General features: G+C 39.2%; 1 protein-coding gene and 1 pseudogene across 1 annotated transcript; one reads left to right on the forward strand and one right to left on the reverse strand.

Moving 5' to 3' along the window:
• Positions 1–1,735: 1,735 nt before the first annotated feature.
• LOC140925919 (uncharacterized) lies at positions 1,736–14,582 on the forward strand. The gene is made up of 3 exons (XM_073375750.1): positions 1,736–1,796; positions 13,831–13,899; positions 13,942–14,582. Exons 1-3 carry the CDS (start codon positions 1,736–1,738, stop codon positions 14,580–14,582), a joined length of 771 nt encoding a protein of 256 aa, XP_073231851.1.
• A 2,784-nt stretch (positions 14,583–17,366) lies between these two features.
• Positions 17,367–18,282, reverse strand: LOC140928142 (collagen triple helix repeat-containing protein 1-like; annotated as a pseudogene).
• Positions 18,283–18,573: the final 291 nt, after the last annotated feature.

The raw sequence follows: 18,573 nt of genomic DNA on the forward strand, positions 1-18,573 counted from the left end.
TACTGAATGTAGCTATCATAAAGAAATAGCACAAAGAATAAGCTGTTTCAAGAGATAATATTCCAAGAGAGAATCATTCTCTCTTGACTATTCTTTGCCATAAACAAAGACCTTAGAACAGATCTCTTAAGTTCTTTTATATCTTAATTCGCTATTTTTTGGGCCAATTTCTGATCCACTAACATGAATCCGCATATTTTTGAAACCACATCTTTTGTTTTCAAGAATAGGCAATAATTGCATTCCAACGAAACAAATGAACCCCCTAATTCCCTCACTCGAAGCCGCATCTTTTTTTAACCTTTCTCCAGTTTTAGTTTAAGTCCGCTTCAGGTCTGGGTAAAACAATTATCATGATTTCAATTAAACATGTCCGGATTAGTGTGTAAGGGGCTTTTTATTATGCCAAAAAACATAATTACCTCGATGGGAGGGAGAGGCGGTGGGTTTGTCTTCATAAAGTTCGCAATCCTTTCCAGCATCTGTCTTCCCCCAAATTCGAAACCGGGCTGCCTCCTCGGGGCTCTTTTGATGGAAAGCCCCTCGTATCCCCTTTGGCCACCTCTCTTTGTTTTCCTCACATCGTTCCACCCCAAACCCAAGATAACCTTATTAAATTGCTGTAAATAGGAAAATGGAAAATAAAAGACTCACTTAGTCAATGCTGTAATGCAGTTTGCGTACATAGCCGTGATACAGTAAACTCATAACTCATAACTTTCGCCGTTCCCTGAGCAAAAAAAATTAACCGTAGAATGAAAGAGATTGTCATTTAATGTGTTAAAAATATTAGATTTCCCTGGCAATAGGGAATAGGAATATATTTAGAAATTAAAATGATAAAATTGTCATTAAAATGCTATTGCCCCTGCACGCGACATTTCCCTTCAGTGGCGCCGTAAACGGTCTTAGTTATACGTGAGAATGCCAAAAATTTTAAACGTCATTCTCATGCTTTGCGTTTTTGTACATGGTCATTGCCGCGTGTGAAAATTGGACTGGTCATGCATACGTTTCTTTCTTTTTTTTTTTTCCAACAAAAAGTTTTGGCTATTACAATGAAAACCTCACGCTGTTACAAAGAAAACCTCAGGCTGAACGGTATTCAAAAACATATGAAATGAAATCGAACATAGTAAGAGCCGGTATCGAAAAAAAAAAATTCGACCACGTGGTATCGACAACAGCTAGTGTCGGTGAACTTTTCTCCACAGAGTGTCGGACTAATATGACTTTGAAATCAAAACAGTTTCAGAAAACAGAAAATATTAGTCATGCAAGCATTCATCAAACAATTTTATTACTTGTTTGCTTGTTTTCCTTTTTAAGGATGGAAAAGACGGGGAAAGACGTTACTTCAAATACCTTTTCGCATTGTCTGTGACATTTTGTTTTGAACAAACGATCGGTGGCCAAAGTGTGACGAGTCCTTACTTATAATTATAGGTAAGCTCTTAAATTCATTAGCGCTGTTTTCATTTACACAAAATGTATAAGTTGTAATCTTACCTTATGGAAGCTTTTTTCTTTCATAAGATGGGATGTCTGCCCATCCACACTATCACCATCCGTCCACAAAGCTACAACCGTACAAAACTCGGTAAAAATTTCCTTTGTCGTTAAAAAGCCCCCCCTACATGGGGCAAGAGAGAGGGCAATAAATTTATCCAGAAACGGACATTTTCCTGCACGTCTGTGCTTTAAAATAATCCTTCGCACATTAACTGGTTCGGACATGGCTGAAGCTTACGCGAAAGTGGTACACACATGCGTGGAAAAGACAGTCAAGCCTGAGCGTGGGAAAGGGACTTTTTTGCTCAAAACTCGCTAACATTGTATAAATAAGGTTTTGGGTCAGGGTGAAAATGATCGCAGAAGAAATTCTGATAATTCCCAGTTTTCACAGAAAGACGAACATTTCGCGGAAAAGCTTTTAGAACCTTATACAGTAAAACCCCGCGATTAATAGCCTGCGAAAACAGCCGTTTCTCCTCGCTCTTAACCTGGATTAGCTAAGAACCTCCAGCTGTTAGACTAAAATTTGCCGGGTAAGTCCCCTCTATATAAGAACCCGTTTAGCCTAAAATTCAGCTAAAACAGGTTGTTAATTTATAAAATCTATGAAAATATTGTGTCGATTGGGCAAATATCGGTGCCTTATCACTTTAACTGCAACGTAATGGTATGCAGGTTTTATTTGAGGAATAAGCTGTGCTGAACCACTGAATACTCTTAGTTATATTGCATTTATCCTTCCGAAAATAAGAACCTACTTTAAAACCGGAATAAGCTGAACTTCGTGCCAACTACCATTTTTAGGCTAACGTGGAATAATCTGTGATCTTTTGGATCTTAGTCGCGGGGCTTTACTTTATTTTAATTGAACGCACCTTTAATATCTTTTCGACCAAAAATGATGCGGTTTAAATTTGGAGCAAGAGACCATAGGTCTTATTTGGAAACAAAGAATATCGCCTAAGATTTTTTTTAACGGCCTTCGGTGACTCAAAAATGCGTTGTTAGCGGAGTGTACCTGGGGTCCCTTTTCCGGAATTTCCCTAGAAACTTTGTGGGACCTGAAATCAAAGAAAATCCAAAGAACAAATGCGTCGGTTCTCGCTAACAATAAAGATTATTTTGTTTTGTCAACTAATTGGCTTGAATATCTCTTAATCGAATCCTCAGGACTTGTAAAACATTTTTTGAAACAACAGAACCGCGGGAGCGTTGTCACCAGGAAGTTCGAGAAATGGGCGCCTTGGCTGTTGTCATGCGTTGATGTTGTGACTTCGTGATTGGTTGATGATTTTGCGCGCGCTCCTGTCAAAGCGCCCTGGGAGAGCTAAAGCAGAGTGTTGTTGTTGTTGTTCGCTGTGCAACCAGTTCCAGTTTGGAATCTTTCGCTGTGGCAGTAAGAAGTAAGTAACTCTTAGTAGCCTTAAGTTACAAATCAATCTGGTATAAAGTTAATGATTAGAAAAACCTCATTCTTTTTAATAAGAAGCTGCAAATACGCAGCACTCTTGCCGGCACAAATTCTTGAATGAATGCTTACGCTGCGAAGAGGCGCGGACATTCGAGCATAAAAGAATTTAGAAACGCCTTCGCTTCGCCGTTTTTTTGCTCTGATAAAAGAGGAGGCAGCTCAATGTCCTTGAAAAAGCGTTATTGTGACTTCTATTACTTTGCTCTGTTGTCGGTTTATCTGTGTGCATGGTGTCGTGTGATTTTTTTATTTCTCTTTCGGTTACTGATTAATTCAAGTCTATAAGACGTTTGTTTAATTTTTCTATTTATATGTTTTGTCTATATGCTTTTGTAAGTCGAAGATCTACGGACTGTTTGTAAGCAGTAAAAACCTAATACTACACCTACAGTTTATCTGATACATGTTACTTTACATGGAAGACAAATGGGACCTCAGTTGTCTGGCAAATATGTCAATGATTCGAGTTCGTGTTTTGTACCTGCCTGTAAAGTTTTCCTGGTCGACAAAAACTTGGAACAAAAATTGAACGAAAATTTGAATGTTGATCCAATTGTGTATTTTATATCTGAAATGATCTGAAGTCATACTTTAGACTAAAACCACATTTTTGTAAGTACTAAATGAGTGCATGATCCATTCATCTTAGACAGAATTATGAGTTTTTTAACCGGAAATCCAAACGTTGTGCCATTTGAACTGTGTGTTTAATCTGAAATGTGTGTTTGAAGTCCTTCTTAAGACTCAAACCATTTGCTTTGAGTGTTAAAAAAAAAAAAAATAAAATCAGCATGCTGTCTTAGGTATGGTATTCTAACACAATGACATAGTATTCTAACACATATTCTACATGTAAAAGTGTCATCAATGACATGTTTCAGGTGTAATTTACCTTTCTTAAGTGTTCAGAAAAAAAGAATAATACCTGTCACATTACAACCTCAAAAACATGGAGCAAAACCATTTTTAATAACAAGACTATTCCAATAATTTGTCAACTTTGTGCCAGCAATTATAAGTTACGCTGACCTTAAAATAAGTCATGCAGATAATATTAAATCAGAAGAAACTGTCAAAGCTGGCTTTGTGTAGTTATCAATTCAATTCAATTCAATTCTTTATTTCACACTATATAAGATATTTACATAAGTGTACGTAGGTAGGAAAATAAAGTAGCTGACAAATAATAATTAACTAAAAGACATTAAGTTCATTTGTGTACAGTGTCCAAAGTAGCAAGAGCTTTCTTGTTGGACACCGTCATGTTGAAATAATTGGCAGCAGTAAAGAGAGGAATAAAAACTCAGATAATATCAGTGATAGAACATATAAGCAAGGTCAGATTTGGTTGGTTAGAAGACGGGACTTCCATTCTTTCTTAAACTTATGATATGGCACACACTTGAGACCAGGCGGTACATTCTCCCAGACTTTTGGAGCGGAGAATTTAAACGACTTCTTACCTAAGTTGGTGGATACTCTTGGCCTTAAATAGTTCAGATTAGTGACAAATCTTGTATTATGATTGTGTATATCACGATGTACATTTACACAGGGAAGAAACTTCCCAGGGGGTGGTGATTTAAAATAAGTTTTGTTGGGGTTGTGCTGCTGAAACCCTTTGATTCTGACCTTGTTTATGGCAAGATGAATGCTTTAAAATTGAAACCTTGTTTAAGAAGCTAAATTGTGTAATTTAATACTTTTCTTAGTCGCATAAAACTAGATACTATGCAGAGGGGCTCATTTGGAGTGTCAGCCAAACATGGAAGTTTCCCCGCCCCCACTCCCCTGAGCGCATATGTCCATCTGTAAACTCCCAAGGGAACCATCTTTTATGTATGGAGGCAAAGAAGCAATGCACTTGCTAATGATGATATACGGTATCGTCAAAACATTCTAGTTGTATGCATAATCATAACTATAAAAATTCTCAAATCTGTTTGGCTATCAAATGCCCTGAGTTCAGCCTTAATGGGACAGTTTAACATAACAGTACGAGTCATGCCTCATGTGGCTCTTTTTCACTGCTGGCAAAAAAAAGCTTGTGTTTTGATATTAAAAAATAGCCTAATAATATATCACAAATTTTGTTTAAGTCATGATTAATGGTAACAGAACTTTGTGTCGCACATTTTGGTCTGTAATCGTACCCATGATTAAACAATTCGGACTCCCGCAACGCGGTTATCTGCTTCTGTTAATCACTTGTATGATTACAAACCAAACTGAACTCCACTCAGTCCTTTTACCATCACTTATAGAACAATTATTGTATTAACCCCTTTTTTCAAGGCAGTTTTCCAATACACAAGAGTACTAATGTCAACCCAAGTTTTCATGCTAAAGTACAATTTCCAGGGCTGTCACTAAGATTTCAAGTTGCCGGGTAAATACAACAAGTAGGCAGGGAATCAAACAGCTAGGGATTTCTTTTGGTTCTATTTTTCTTCTAATTCCTATGAAAGTAGCCGGGGGCCACATTCTTAGTAGCCGGGGGAAATCTGCGCCCCCCCGCCTCTTAATGGCAACCCTGAATTTCATTACAGTGTTGTTGAAAATAAAGATAATACTAAATTTTCAGTGATGCTGATATAAATCAACATAATCTGAATAAGAAATATGAACCAGTAATGACATATCATTTCACACAAAAATTGTGTTATTTATGCGATTCCTTCAAGGAAACTTAAACTGCTGCTCGCTACATTAAGTTGTTCAATCCTGTACCTCAAAAAAATATTATGAGCCCAACTATCACATGCCGGTCTATCAAAATAGAATTTATATTATCAGTCACCACACTTAAAGAATTTTACATTAGAAAGTGGCTTGCTAATTATACATCAGGGTATTGCTTGATAAGTCACCATAGCAATTGCATTTGGTATTACTCAACTCTCCTCTGCAAATGCATCTTATTTTGTTCACCTTTAGTTTACCCTGACGCTCTTCTCATAATTAGCTTGTGCCTATAAGGCCTATTTTCTATCCCTAACATGAGTTTTTTCGGGTGTGTAACCTGGCCCTATTAAGTGAACAGTAGCTAGTAATTGAACCTACAGTTTATCAAGTTAATAGAGGCTGAAATTGTATGGAGGTTAACTCTAAGCTTTAGCTACCTTGCAGCATTATTCTGTTGTATAGCAAAGTGAACGGTTATCGCAACAAGCAGTCATGTAGTATTACCTGAATTGTTCACATGTTTTAAGTCCCACACATGAATGAATACATACACATGTTGAAAAAGCGGTTGCACAACATTTTATTATTACATGTAGATTCTAACAGTCTTTTAATTTATGACAAATCAATGTTCGGTTGGGTTTTTCAAAGCTCAGGTTTAAGATAACACAGGGTTATTTAACCTTTTACAGTTAGAAATTGAGGTTTAAATGTAATTACCCGGTTAACTTTAATTTGCATATAATGACTGGATGCTTTAAACACGAGGAAAAAGTTATAAAAGAACATGAGTGTAAAAAAAGAAAAAGTATCTATTACTGTGTTACCTAACCAACACCTATTTTAGCTAAGGTGAAAAGAAAGTCAGTTTTACAGTTTGACTTTTAGACAAGCTGTAGCTAGCATGTATACTTGTACAAGACTTCAATGCATTCCCAACTTCCTTGTTGACAAACAAGGCTGATTACAGTTTTTCTGTAATTTGAATTCCCCTTCCCTTAAACAAACAATTCATTTGCCCATACAGCAAGTTAATAAAATTAAAAACAGATATCACTTGCCTTCATGATAGAACATCATCCTAACAATAATGATAATAGAAGTAGCAATAAAAATAATAATTAAATATTATTATTGATAATCTTTATTTTTGTAGTGACATTTCTACTTATCAACCAATAGTCCTTAACAGTCACTAAAATGCCAAAAAAATTACATAATACAATATAATGTAATAAAAATTATGCAACAAATTTATTGTGAAAAGTATCAGACAAGAATATTCGCACTGTGGTGCGAAAAAACATAGGGGGCTTGCTGTCCTGGTTGGTCTCATTGACAAGTTCAGTCCCTGAGCTAACTCGCCATGGGTTGGAAAGGGGCCTCCATGTCAATCCCTAGGGGGGTAGGGTGCTGAAAAAGCGTTGTACCTTCCGTTAGTCCTGGTCTGGGAGAGTCAGTGCACTGCTCATGTCTGCCTTTGGTTTGTCATGTCAAATTCTTGTAACGTTTGAGGCCCATTGGCCAATGAAAGCATTCCCCTTAAGCACGTGCTAGGCTGGGGGGGTGGAGGAAGTCAGGGGGGGTGATTTAACCTTGAATTTCTCTGCTTAGAACTTGCTTAAGTCTCAAGCGTCCTCCGTCATTCAGGGCCTTTAAGCAGCTAGAGTGTATGGACAAGTCCAGAGTGTCTTTTTGATGGACTGGAATGTTTCTTTTGCTAATCAGGAACCAAGAAGAGAGTCAACTTAAGAGAACCATGGGTAAGAGCTGAGTGTCTTGGCCATATTTACTTTAGTTGAGTCAGTTTAAGGTAAGTGGGCTGCTGGTGTCCGATGGTACGGTTTTCATAAATCCGGCTAGATATATATATATATATATATATATATATACACTCGTTTTCAAAAAGGGTGACATTTCAGAAAAATATATAGATATATATACCTTTTGTTTGTTCTTTTGTTTCGCCTAAAGAAACAGAAGATATATATTTTTGAAATGTCGACCTTTTTGAAAATATATCCCGCCACTCTAACGTCTCTCCACGAGTTTGTATCAGTCAAGACTTGTAATAATAGCATCATGGTAAATATTTAAATTGTCTCGTGGTAAAGCCTGAAGCGGAACACAGTATAACCCCGCAACTAAGAACCTGGATTTTGTTAGGCTAAAATTTTTCATTTAAGCCCTGTTCGATATGAAAACCTGTTTAACCTAAAGTTTGAAACAGGTTCTTCTTTTCCAAAATCTATGAAAAAAATCTGTACACTTGGGCAAATAAGAGGAGGGGGGCATTGGGATTTTCGGTTTTGCGGTTTTGGCTATTTTTAAGATCGGTTTTTCGGTTTTTGTTGCAAAAGACTTCGGTTTTTCGGTTTTGGTGGTCATTGCGGTTTGCGGATTTTTTCGTTTTTTAGCATCTGGTTTTCGGTTTTCGTGAAAAATACTAGCGGTTTTTCGGTTTTGGTACCCGATGTGGTTTTTGGTTTTTCCTATTTTGTCCTATTTTGGGTTCCGGTTTCTGTTCGATTTGAGCAGCACTTGATCTCGAATAGCCGCGAAACGCAAAAGTTATTTAGAGGAATGCGTGACAAAATAAATGTCATGGTAGGGGATCAAGCGTCTCCCTTGACGCCCGGCGAGGCTTTGACCTCGCAGGCCAGGGCGACCATTTGGGCAGTTTGCGAGCTGTGGCTTCCAACGTGCCTCCCGCGCCAGCAACGGAAGAAGCAATTGTGGATTGTGTTTTTTTTTACGAGGAGGGGAAAGGCGGCGAGAATTTTCGAAAGAAAAACAAGTTTAGATGTAAAGTGAAAAGGGAAGAGAGAAGCCTGCAGAAGCTTAAGAATAGTGTTTGGTAAGTCAATCGACAATCATCATGCAATCATTAATGTTATTATTATTTACATTACAATAGCTTAGTTTATAGTAATAGTTTATCCCATACATAAAGCTCGTTTACGAAGGCTTAATGTCCCTAATAGTCCTAATACATACAAGGTCGAAGAGAGGTTAAGAGACTCTGTTCACAGGGTAATCAAACACGTTGCTGGTCATATTGGTAATTTAAAACCTCTCCATGACCAACATCTCTTTGTACCAGTCACGTCAGTCGCTTTTGTCTTGTATTGTTAGACTTCTTAGGCTTTCTTTTCGCCGATCAACCTAACAATGTTGAGTTGGCAAGGTCGCGATATGGAAGGGCAGTGAGGTTCAATAATCGACTGCTGTTTTGAGTATCTGTTTATTACCACATTAATCCTTAGAGCAAGTTCCTGCTGCCATGTAAAACTGAAAAGGAACTAATTGTACCGGTTAGCTTCCTCAGTGTCGACTCAGCTCAGTGCAATCGCATGTTAGACAATCGAGTCTCCAAACTTTCAGGTGTTAGTTATCAAATGGAAATGTTCGATTAGAGATTTTCGATTGATGTTTCCAGAGCTATAGCTTTTTGCGACTGGAAAATTGCAATTCTAAAGAGGACTGTGTGCAAATTCTCCTAAGTTAACTAGGCTCCATAACTAGCATCTTTTCGGAAATTGAGCCGCAAAGTCTGGGCTCGAGAGAGCGGCAGGAACAAAGCCTATGATTTAAGCAGACACAAAAAGATACGAAGGCTTCAGACAAAGTCCATGACATTCACAAATACTTTGGTGAAATTAGTGTTAGTTTAGTTTGCTCTCTATGCCCCACTTGTCACCATTGTCTCGGTTTTTGACGGTTTTGTATGCGGTTTTCGGTTTTGGCCGAATTTTTTTGCGGTTTTGCGGTTTTGGTTGATTTTTTTCTTCGGTTTTGCGGTTTCTAATATACCCCAATGCCCCCCTCTAAGAGGAGTCAACATGCAGAACTCCTTTTTGTCTTAATTGTCACTCCAACTGCAATGTGACGGTATGCAGATTTTATATGAGGAATAAGCTGAACGACTAGATACTCTTGGCTATATTGTATTTTTTTCTTCAGAAAATGAAGAGCCTTTAGTTAAATTTTACCATTTAGTATATAAGAACCTGTTTAGCCCAACTTGGAAAAATCTAGGTTCTTAGTCGCGGCGTTTTACTGTACTACATCATCCTACAAATTTCAGTATACCTTTTATTAACCCCAATGGAAACCAACACATACACATACGCATATTACAGAATTGTAATAACCGACCCTTTTCCCGCTGTGGAACGTTTTTACTCGTGGATTATCCATCCACGATTGTTGTGGGCAATCTTTATGCAAATTTGTCACTCTCACTCGTAACCGGAAGTTCGATCTAATTAGCCAATCAGGATGGATAGTATTTCAAGCGAATCACAACACAGCTTCCGCTTAGAAAGCTGTAACACGCATGGCTTGTTTAACTTTTCGCACAACAAGACTCCCAATCTCATGGTTTTTAGGGAAATATCATTCACAAATGAAATGTTTCTCTGGTTGAATAAAAAAGGCATTTTTTACTGTTGCTAGATCGTAAGCGATGAGAATTGCATGCGTTACAACGCCGTCAGCCGGAGACTTTGCTACGGTTTAGCGAGACACTTAATGTTCTTCAAATGCTGCGAAATGGGTTAAAGTACGGCTTTTACCCTAGAAAATCATGCTTGTTTTCCTTGAATATATCTCTCAATTCCTCATAAATAGGTCTCTAACAGCTTGAAACGCCGTCCACCGGCAGAATTTCATGGGCAAAAGTGATAAACATACCGGTAATTTGTTACTTCAACATTAGTTGTCGTGGCGCAATAGAGAACGCATTAACGTCGATGGTCCGGGGTTCGACTCCCGCCATAGGAAACTTTTTTTTGTTTTTACTGGTTTTTTTTGGTTGTTTTGTTTTTTTCTAAAAACCTGTTTTCATTTTTTGACAGGCTTAAAATTTACCGGTACACAAATTGCAAGTTCATTATCAGCTACGATTATCAATTCACGAGTAGCCAGAGGCACCCTTTGATTGTTATCATCTCGTCTCCTGAACGGGTCCTTTTCGTTATTCCGAACACAGTGCCTCTATAATGTGTCAAACAAGCAAACCAATCGGGTTTAATTAACTTTGAAAATACTTTCTACGTATTTTAATCCATTTATGACATATGAATTGAGTTTGATAAAGCACAGTAGGTGGGGGAAGGGAGCAAAAGAGGGGGAGGAGGGTGATTTGAGAATATTTTTTCGTTTATTGAAGTAAGTAAGATATATATATTTTTCCGGTTGAGGGAGGGATACAACCAAAAGAAACTGGGTACGAGTTCTTCATACTTTGTCCCAGTGCCCCCTCGGGCGCCTGACTGATTTCAGCTTGATGATAGCTCATTCTACCGCTAGCTATGAAAAGCAATTCATTATTAGACGTGTGTTGCAATGTTCCGAAAACATTGTGGTACCTTTGAAAGGTTTTCTAAGGGTAAATTACTGTCCATTAATATTTAACAATTATTAGCGCGAAGGCGAAGTTAATATGGTTGATTAATGTCGAGGGGATTATTTAACAATATCAACTGAGCCTGAGTTGAATAATTGTTTCAGTATATTCGCACGAAGTGATCTAAACAGAATCAGAAAGGAAAACATTAAAAAACGATTAGTTTGATTGACGGGTGAATTCACGCGTGAACACGAAGCCGTAAACAGTGGATGCGCAAAAGTTATATCTTTACAGTATCTTCAAACATGGCAAACGATAGTTTTAATCTTTTTGTATCGCGTTTTGTAAGCTTTAGCATCAACGGTTTAAAAGAAAACGCCGAAAATTTGAATTACTACCCAATTCTAAGAAGAAAAGTAGACCTTGGGTCTGAAAGTGAAGAAGTGGCTGACTAATTCTCAGTTTGAATTACGAGAAGAATCTTATTTTTTTTAAAAATCTATCGAGCGGTGTAAAAATCATTCACTAATTTGTTAAAGTAGACTGAAAGGTTTACAAAACCGCTAACAAGAGCGCTATGATACATACTAATCAAATCCTTCTTTGTAGCAATTTGCCGGAGCTATCTCCATGATCTTTCAACCACGATTTTAAAAAGATTGAAACTACTGTGAGGTGAAATTGCATGTCAAAAACTTTGGAAATGAAGAAATGATCGTCGCAGTGAAGGCAATTTATGCAATTGCGTAAAGAAGCCTGAAAAAAATAAGTTTAAAAAAACGTTAAAAAAAAAACTTTATCCCAAAATATCTCGATAACGCTCTTATAGATTCGTTTTAACTTCACGAACATCGAGGCGACTATTGGAGGAAAAAGCTCCTGTGATCGATTTTGGAAGAACAGTTCCCAAGGAGAAATATTGCTGCAAGCATAATAGATGATGGCTTCATTTCGTTGCTATGACAACTTCGATGTCATTGCAACCCTGATCACAACAAATTTCATCTTTATCTAATACAACTGTGGTGGCATTTTTTCCAAACCTTTGTTTATGGCCACGTAGTTTATGCTCAAACTTGGCAGGTATTGACCCTGAAAAACTGTATCGAGCCATTTTCATATGCCAGTACGGCCTATGTTGTTGCATCGGCCCTCGTTTCTGTTCGATTGTTTTTTTTTTTTTGTAAAAATTTGAGCAACTTGCAAACTTTTTTTGGGTAAATGGTTTACCGCTCCAATCCCCCCGTACGCCTATGAAACTCGTAGACCTTTTATATTTTTAGAATAAAAACGAATTTTTTCCTGTCAAATTTTAAGGTAGTTTAAGGTTATTTCAGCGCATTTGAAGTAAACTTACCTTCGGTTCACGATTTCTAAAGCCAAAGGATGGCAATGGCTATCGTGACCGGTTAATTTATCTCTCTCGCAATAACTTTAAAGGACGTTTTAACGAAATCATGCCCCAATCATTTCATCTCAAGCGTAAATGACGTCGAAAATTAAGATTTGTTCTTTTGGCTTGACATGGGGAAATTCGTGTCTTGTGCTTTTCAGTCACTGAGTTCCTGTGCAGATCATGTTTTTGTTCCATGTCAAGGTCTACCAGCCACAACATCATTTATTAATGATAAATTTATTATGATTTTATTACGTGCAGGATCTATCCCTTAACGCCCCTGTATAGCTTAATTATGTCCTTTGACCGCCGGGCAATCTTTTGTTCCAGTGCATGTTTTAGCTTTACGAGGATGACCATCAGCTCATCACTTTATTCAGTGTGCGGTGGGAAAATAGTAAACTGCAGACAGTTTGCAAGACAGATCAGTAGAAACCTACGGCGAATACAGTTCGCAATACAAGAAGAACAACTTTATGCTGAATGCGGGGCAAGATTAAAGAACTTCTGTTTATCAAAGTTATTGTGTTTTTGATTACTCTGTTTCTTGCAATAAAGCTCTTGCAAGAATACCCTTGCAGATAGGAGATAGTCAGTCAACAATTTACCTCTATTTGTGCGTCACCTTTCAAAAATGTATTTTAGCGTTGCATTGTAAGGTTAAATTTGACCTGCATTTTTTGCAGAGCGTTCTACGGTCACGATTGACTTCAAACTTGCAGCTATAAAACTAGAGAGCACTGAGGCTTATTTGCTGAAATTAGAGAAAAATCTGTCGTAGAGTTTCAAAGCTATTGATATTTTTCGTAAAAATGCGGTTTTAAACATATGCTATTATCTCGCACCGTTCGTTCCGCGGCGGATTTCATACCTGTTACAAAAAATAACTAAAATTTTCTAAAAGTTAAACTATTCTTTATTAAGGATGCCAAAAGTTATGGAAATCGGTTAAATCGTTCCTGCCGAAAAACGCGATTCAAGAACGTAACCAACGCGCATATAAATAGGATGGGGCCACTCCGCTAGCGAGTGAATCACAGCATATCCTCGTTTAAACGACGTTTCTTGTCGAAACATGCTCATGAGACAGCCTACGTGTGTATTCTAATTTCTGTTAATATCAACTTCGCTTACGGAAGTATCTTAGCACTGTCTTAGGTCGCTAAGTAATCGATTCACCCAGTGAAAGGCCTCTTTGATGTAAATATGACTCCATCAATAGGTCTGTCATGTTCTCTGTTCTACGTCATTATGGCATCTCAGAAACCTTGGTCAACGCAATCCAGGTGCTGTATACCTACTCTAGCAGTTCAGTGATGGTTGATGGAAGTCTCTCCAAACCATTTAGTGTTACCACAGGAGTGCTTTAGGGTGACGTATTAGCTCCATTTCTTTTTATTATCTTGGTAGACTACCTGCTGCTAAGGTCTACAGATGGTGATATAGACTCTGGAGTGCTGACTTGCCCTCGTAAATCAAGTAGGTAACCTGCAAAAGTTTTAAATGACTTGGACTTTGCAGATGACATCGCCTTGCTTGAGTCCTCCATCTCCCGTGCTCAGTCCCAGCTAACCAGAACTGCCAATGCTGCTGCTGACCTTGGACTTGTCATCAGTGCTCCCAAGACTGAGTATATAACGATCAACTGCTGTCCACAGCCTCCATTAGAAGTATATGGTAGTACAATTAACCATGTACAAGACTTCAAATACCTTGGCTCCATGATGGCATCTAGTAGTGGGGATCTCAAAAGAAGGAAAGGGCTTGCATGGACAGCTTTTTGGAAGCTGGAACGTCTGTGGAGATGCCCTAACATCTCTATCTCCACCAAGATCAAGCTATTTAATACTACCTGTGTCACTGTCCTTCTATATAGCTGTGAGTCGTGGGTCCTGTCGAAAGCAATGGAAAGCGAGATCAATGCCTTTGGTACCTCATGTTATAGAATTATGCTCAACATCAAGAGAATTGATAGGGTGTCCAATGCTAAAATCTATGATCTAACTCAGACTGCCCCGCTAGTAGAAAATGTCAGAACCCGCCAACTGAGGTTTCTGGGTCATGTACTCAGATGCCTGATGATGAGCCATGCAAGGAGCACGCACTGTATATTCCACCACATGGGAAGAGAAAACCAGGAAGGCAACGAACCCTGTTTCTAAGATACATTCAACACCTTTTGGGAGACACAGACAACATGATTGGGCCGGGCAAGCTGTCTGAATTGGCACAGGATCGTTGTGGCTGGAGGAAGCTCGTAGTTGCCTGCTCTGCAGCCGACCGATGATGATGATGATGTAATTTTTAATAAACATGAGCAGCAGTATTTTATGATTTTAGACCCGATAATACACGCGCTATCGAGTTTATTAAAAGAATTTAAAGACATTCCTGGCTGTAACCAATGTTACCGCTGAGTCACTGAACTGGCTGATTATAAATTGGTGAAAGAACATAGTCTAATTTTGTGCAATAGTAAATATACTTATATGAAAGATCACCGCAGTTGTAGACGCAACTTTTGCAGCTGCAAAAAAAAGCCTGAAAAAATTTAGGCTTGTAATAACGGGATTTCAATTTGATCGATTGGACCGGTGCAGTGCTCTTACCAATTGAAATCTCTTAAATTTTTTCAATGTTAGTTGACATCATGAAAAACACACACAGTACTCCACAAACTGTACTAATTTACACCCAACACCCACCATTGACCCACTGGCGAAAGTTAAACTTGCCTTTTGTACATCGTCTTTAATAATCATTAATATTATTACCCTAAAATCTCCACTGGGCTTGCTCCCAAAAAATAATAAAACGAAACCTTCTATTCATTTTCGGGATTTAATTACAGAATTACAGGTGTATGCCCAATACAGTATTAAAATGCGGTAAGGTAACAAGATTCAATACTCAAAGTCTCTCACAAATACCCTTCATTTAGCTTCCCCTTTCAACGCTACAGCACTAAGCGAACTTTGAGAGGAATGATACGGGGTTTCACTACTCGCCACGTCAACTTGTGTCTTCATATTTACCTGTAACCTCTGGTTTGTTCTTCAGCATATGCTTGGCTGACCGACGCGCCCATGCCTCTAATGTTGTTGTTTTATGTGTTTCATTGTGTGGTGGAGGCAAAATCCTCCGTTTTGTTTAAGGGTAGTGACACCAAGATTAAGTGCTGCTTGAATCTCGGATATACCTTTCCGGCATTTCGCTCCACGGAGCACACACAGGGATCTCAAGTAACAACGACGACGACTGGAGTGAAAACATCGCTAAACAAATGGATTTGCGTCCTTTCAAACTTTATTGCGTCTATTTGAAACCGCACAATTCGTCAAATGTAGGCGACTTTTCGTGGAGTTGAATTCTTAACGACTTTATCCATGCTCAAATAGCGAAAGGACAATTTGTCGTCGTATGTCCACGCCCTTCACAAAACGTTGCGTTGGGAGGTTTCACGTCGTAGTCGTGCAGTGGACGTCAAAGAAATGTACTTAAGTGCTTGATGCACGTGCAGAGCAGTTGTTTTGCTCATAAAACCAATTGTTTTTTGACGTTGTCGTCGTAGTTTCTTAAGCTCCACAAGGACAAGGTCAACGGAGGCTTGGGTTGACAATTTCACGCACATCACTGTATTTTGTGTTCTGGGCTCAAAACGCTGCCAACATGCATCCCACATTTGATTGCAGCATAGTCCCAGGTCAGTCTCCTCCTCAGGCGCTTCGTTTTTAGCAAGGTAGAGGCGAGCGGCTGGTGACGAACCGCAAGGGACCATGGGAAGGGTACAGACGGCGGGCAAAGCGCCGTCTCTCCCGTTGTCTCCTTCCCGCCTTCCTTTGCGCGCACATTTTGGTCGAGAGAGAGACGTCTGGGTACGAGGCAGGTCGCAGGTCATTTTTATAATTGAACCAAATGACGGACACCTAACAGCTAAAATCGAGCACACCACAAAAGCCGTCAGCACTTGCCTCGTCCCTGGGCCATGCTGGGCGCAGCTTATGCTTTTCGAGTCACGTACGAGTGAGAAGGCCTGGTGGACAAGGAGGAAACGCCATTTCTATACGACCACTTGTGAACTGAACTTAAGTTTAATTATTTCCTATGTGTGTACCTAAAGTTCGTTATTTTGAAAGTACCAAATTTATATGAAATGCGGCTTGACAATGGAAGTAGTTTATTTGCCCGTCCATGTGGGATTAAACACTGGTTTGTCCCTACTCTGGTTTGCCTCTTTTTTCTATTTTTGAATCCTCAGTAATACACTCTGTTTGCCCCTCTCCCCACTCCCCTCCCAAATGGGATGATTGCGTATTCCATTTCCTTTGAGCGTATGAAAGCAATAACTTAGGCCGAATTTGGGGGACAAACAGAGTGTATTATGGGTTATTCGAAAATAGTCAATGGTTTCTTTGCTGGCAAAGGTCCCGCTCACGGCGAGAGAAAAATGAGAAGAATTATGTTTGTAAGTTCCCTTGACTCGCGGGGTGATGGTGTGGGGCGGAACTGACAAATTCTCTTTTCCCCTCCCCCCCCCCCTACCCACCCACGGGGACTATAGTTATTTCCACGACGACCGACATGGGTTAACTTATCGGCAAGGTTTGTAGAGCGTGACTCGGGTTCGCCGAGTACTTCCTTGAGGTCCCTGAGTACTTTGGCCACACCACTAGTAACATCGTTTCTATAAACTGAAAAAAGGAAGGAATTGCTCTTTGGGAGGCCAAAGGGAAAAATGCGAGGTAAGCATGTCATTGAAAGAACCAAAGCGGGTGAAAGCTGTGGAAAAGAGCCAAAGTGGTGGCACGAGACAGAAAGTTTTGGTCAGACAGCGTGAAGGGCTTGTGCGCCTACTAGCGCGACAAAACTACTGATGATGATGATGAAGTATGATTGTTTCTCATTAGTTCTTTGGCGAATCTAACAAATAGTTAAAAACATTTAAGTTTCAATGCTTCTGGACTTCTTTATTCTTTACAATGCTAATACAGATTTAATAGTAATTTTCAAAGTCCAGATAATCACATGACTCGAGCTTACTGCTGAGCTTTTGGTACTTCTTCAATGAAGATTCGAGTCATTGAATGCCAACCAGTGTCGGCGTCAGTAAGCTTATGGCCTGTGACGCACTTTCCAACCCAAAATCCCACTTGCACCTTTCCTTTCTGAATGTTGTTGCAGTGACCCTCAATGTGGCGGTGACGGTGAAGATTGTGGTTTCTTCCTCTTCCTATGTAGAATGCACCGTCACAGTAGTTCCAGGAGAGCTGCACTCCGTTCCATTAAAGGTGAAATACCAGCGACTGCAGCATGTGACACATGAGGCAATCCTGAGATCACCGGCAAAGTAGACATGGAGTGAAGTGTCTGGGTATTTCTTCACAAAGTCACAGTTCTAAACGAGATATAAAGAATCAAAATAGCTTCTGTACAGTATGACAATTATTTGTTTTGTTATTTTCACAGTATGAAAATTATTTGGTTTGAACTAATAAAGTACTTTTTGACTCTGGTTATCTGGTAACAATTAAGTGACTTGCTCACTTACATATATCAGTCCTGTATTGTTCTCGTCTCTCTTTTTCCAAGCACACTCCTTCCAGTTCATGTGTGAAGCCAGCCGCGGCGTTCCGCTGTCGCCTCTGTCCCCTCGCTCCCCTTTTTGGCCGGGAGAACCCTGGATCCCAGGCTCTCCCTTTGATCCTTTCTTTCCGTCAGCACCCCGTGGTCCCTGGGTCCCATTTTTCCCCGGGCTGCCCGGGTCTCCTTTGGTTCCATCACGACCTGGTGCCCTAGGGGCTCCTGGGACACATGTCATGTATGTCCACATCCCGGTTTGTCCGCCATTGCAAGATGGAACAGGCTGCTAAAGATCGAGAGAATCTGTCATCTAGAGTTTCAATCCAGGAGAGGAAGTAAATACTAATTTTCCCTAAATTTGCAAGGTTTAATTTGGGTTTCTTTGATACGTCACTTTTGATTATTTTAAAACTGAAAATGATTTTTCTCTTCTTAAAATACCGATCGATTTTTTTTTGCAAATAATCATACTAATCATACTGCCTAACATCATTTCTGAATTCGGAACATTTCCCTTTAAAGCTGAAGACTGATATAGTAGCATTCACATACGATACGTAACTTCCTAGTTTT

The sequence above is a fragment of the Porites lutea genome, chromosome 2 (assembly GCF_958299795.1).
Source record: "Porites lutea chromosome 2, jaPorLute2.1, whole genome shotgun sequence".
Classification (NCBI taxonomy): domain Eukaryota; kingdom Metazoa; phylum Cnidaria; class Anthozoa; order Scleractinia; family Poritidae; genus Porites; species Porites lutea.

Excerpts from the sequence above, each read along its gene's own strand:
- LOC140925919 (XM_073375750.1), top strand. The coding sequence starts at position 1,736 with ATGGCTGAAGCTTACGCGAAAGTGGTACACACATGCGTGGAAAAGACA. Across the intron at positions 1,797-13,830 it reads AAAGACAGTCAAGCCTGAGC|ACTACCTGCTGCTAAGGTCT; the intron begins GTGGGAAAGGGA and ends TTATCTTGGTAG. Across the intron at positions 13,900-13,941 it reads GACTTGCCCTCGTAAATCAA|ATGACATCGCCTTGCTTGAG; the intron begins GTAGGTAACCTG and ends TGGACTTTGCAG.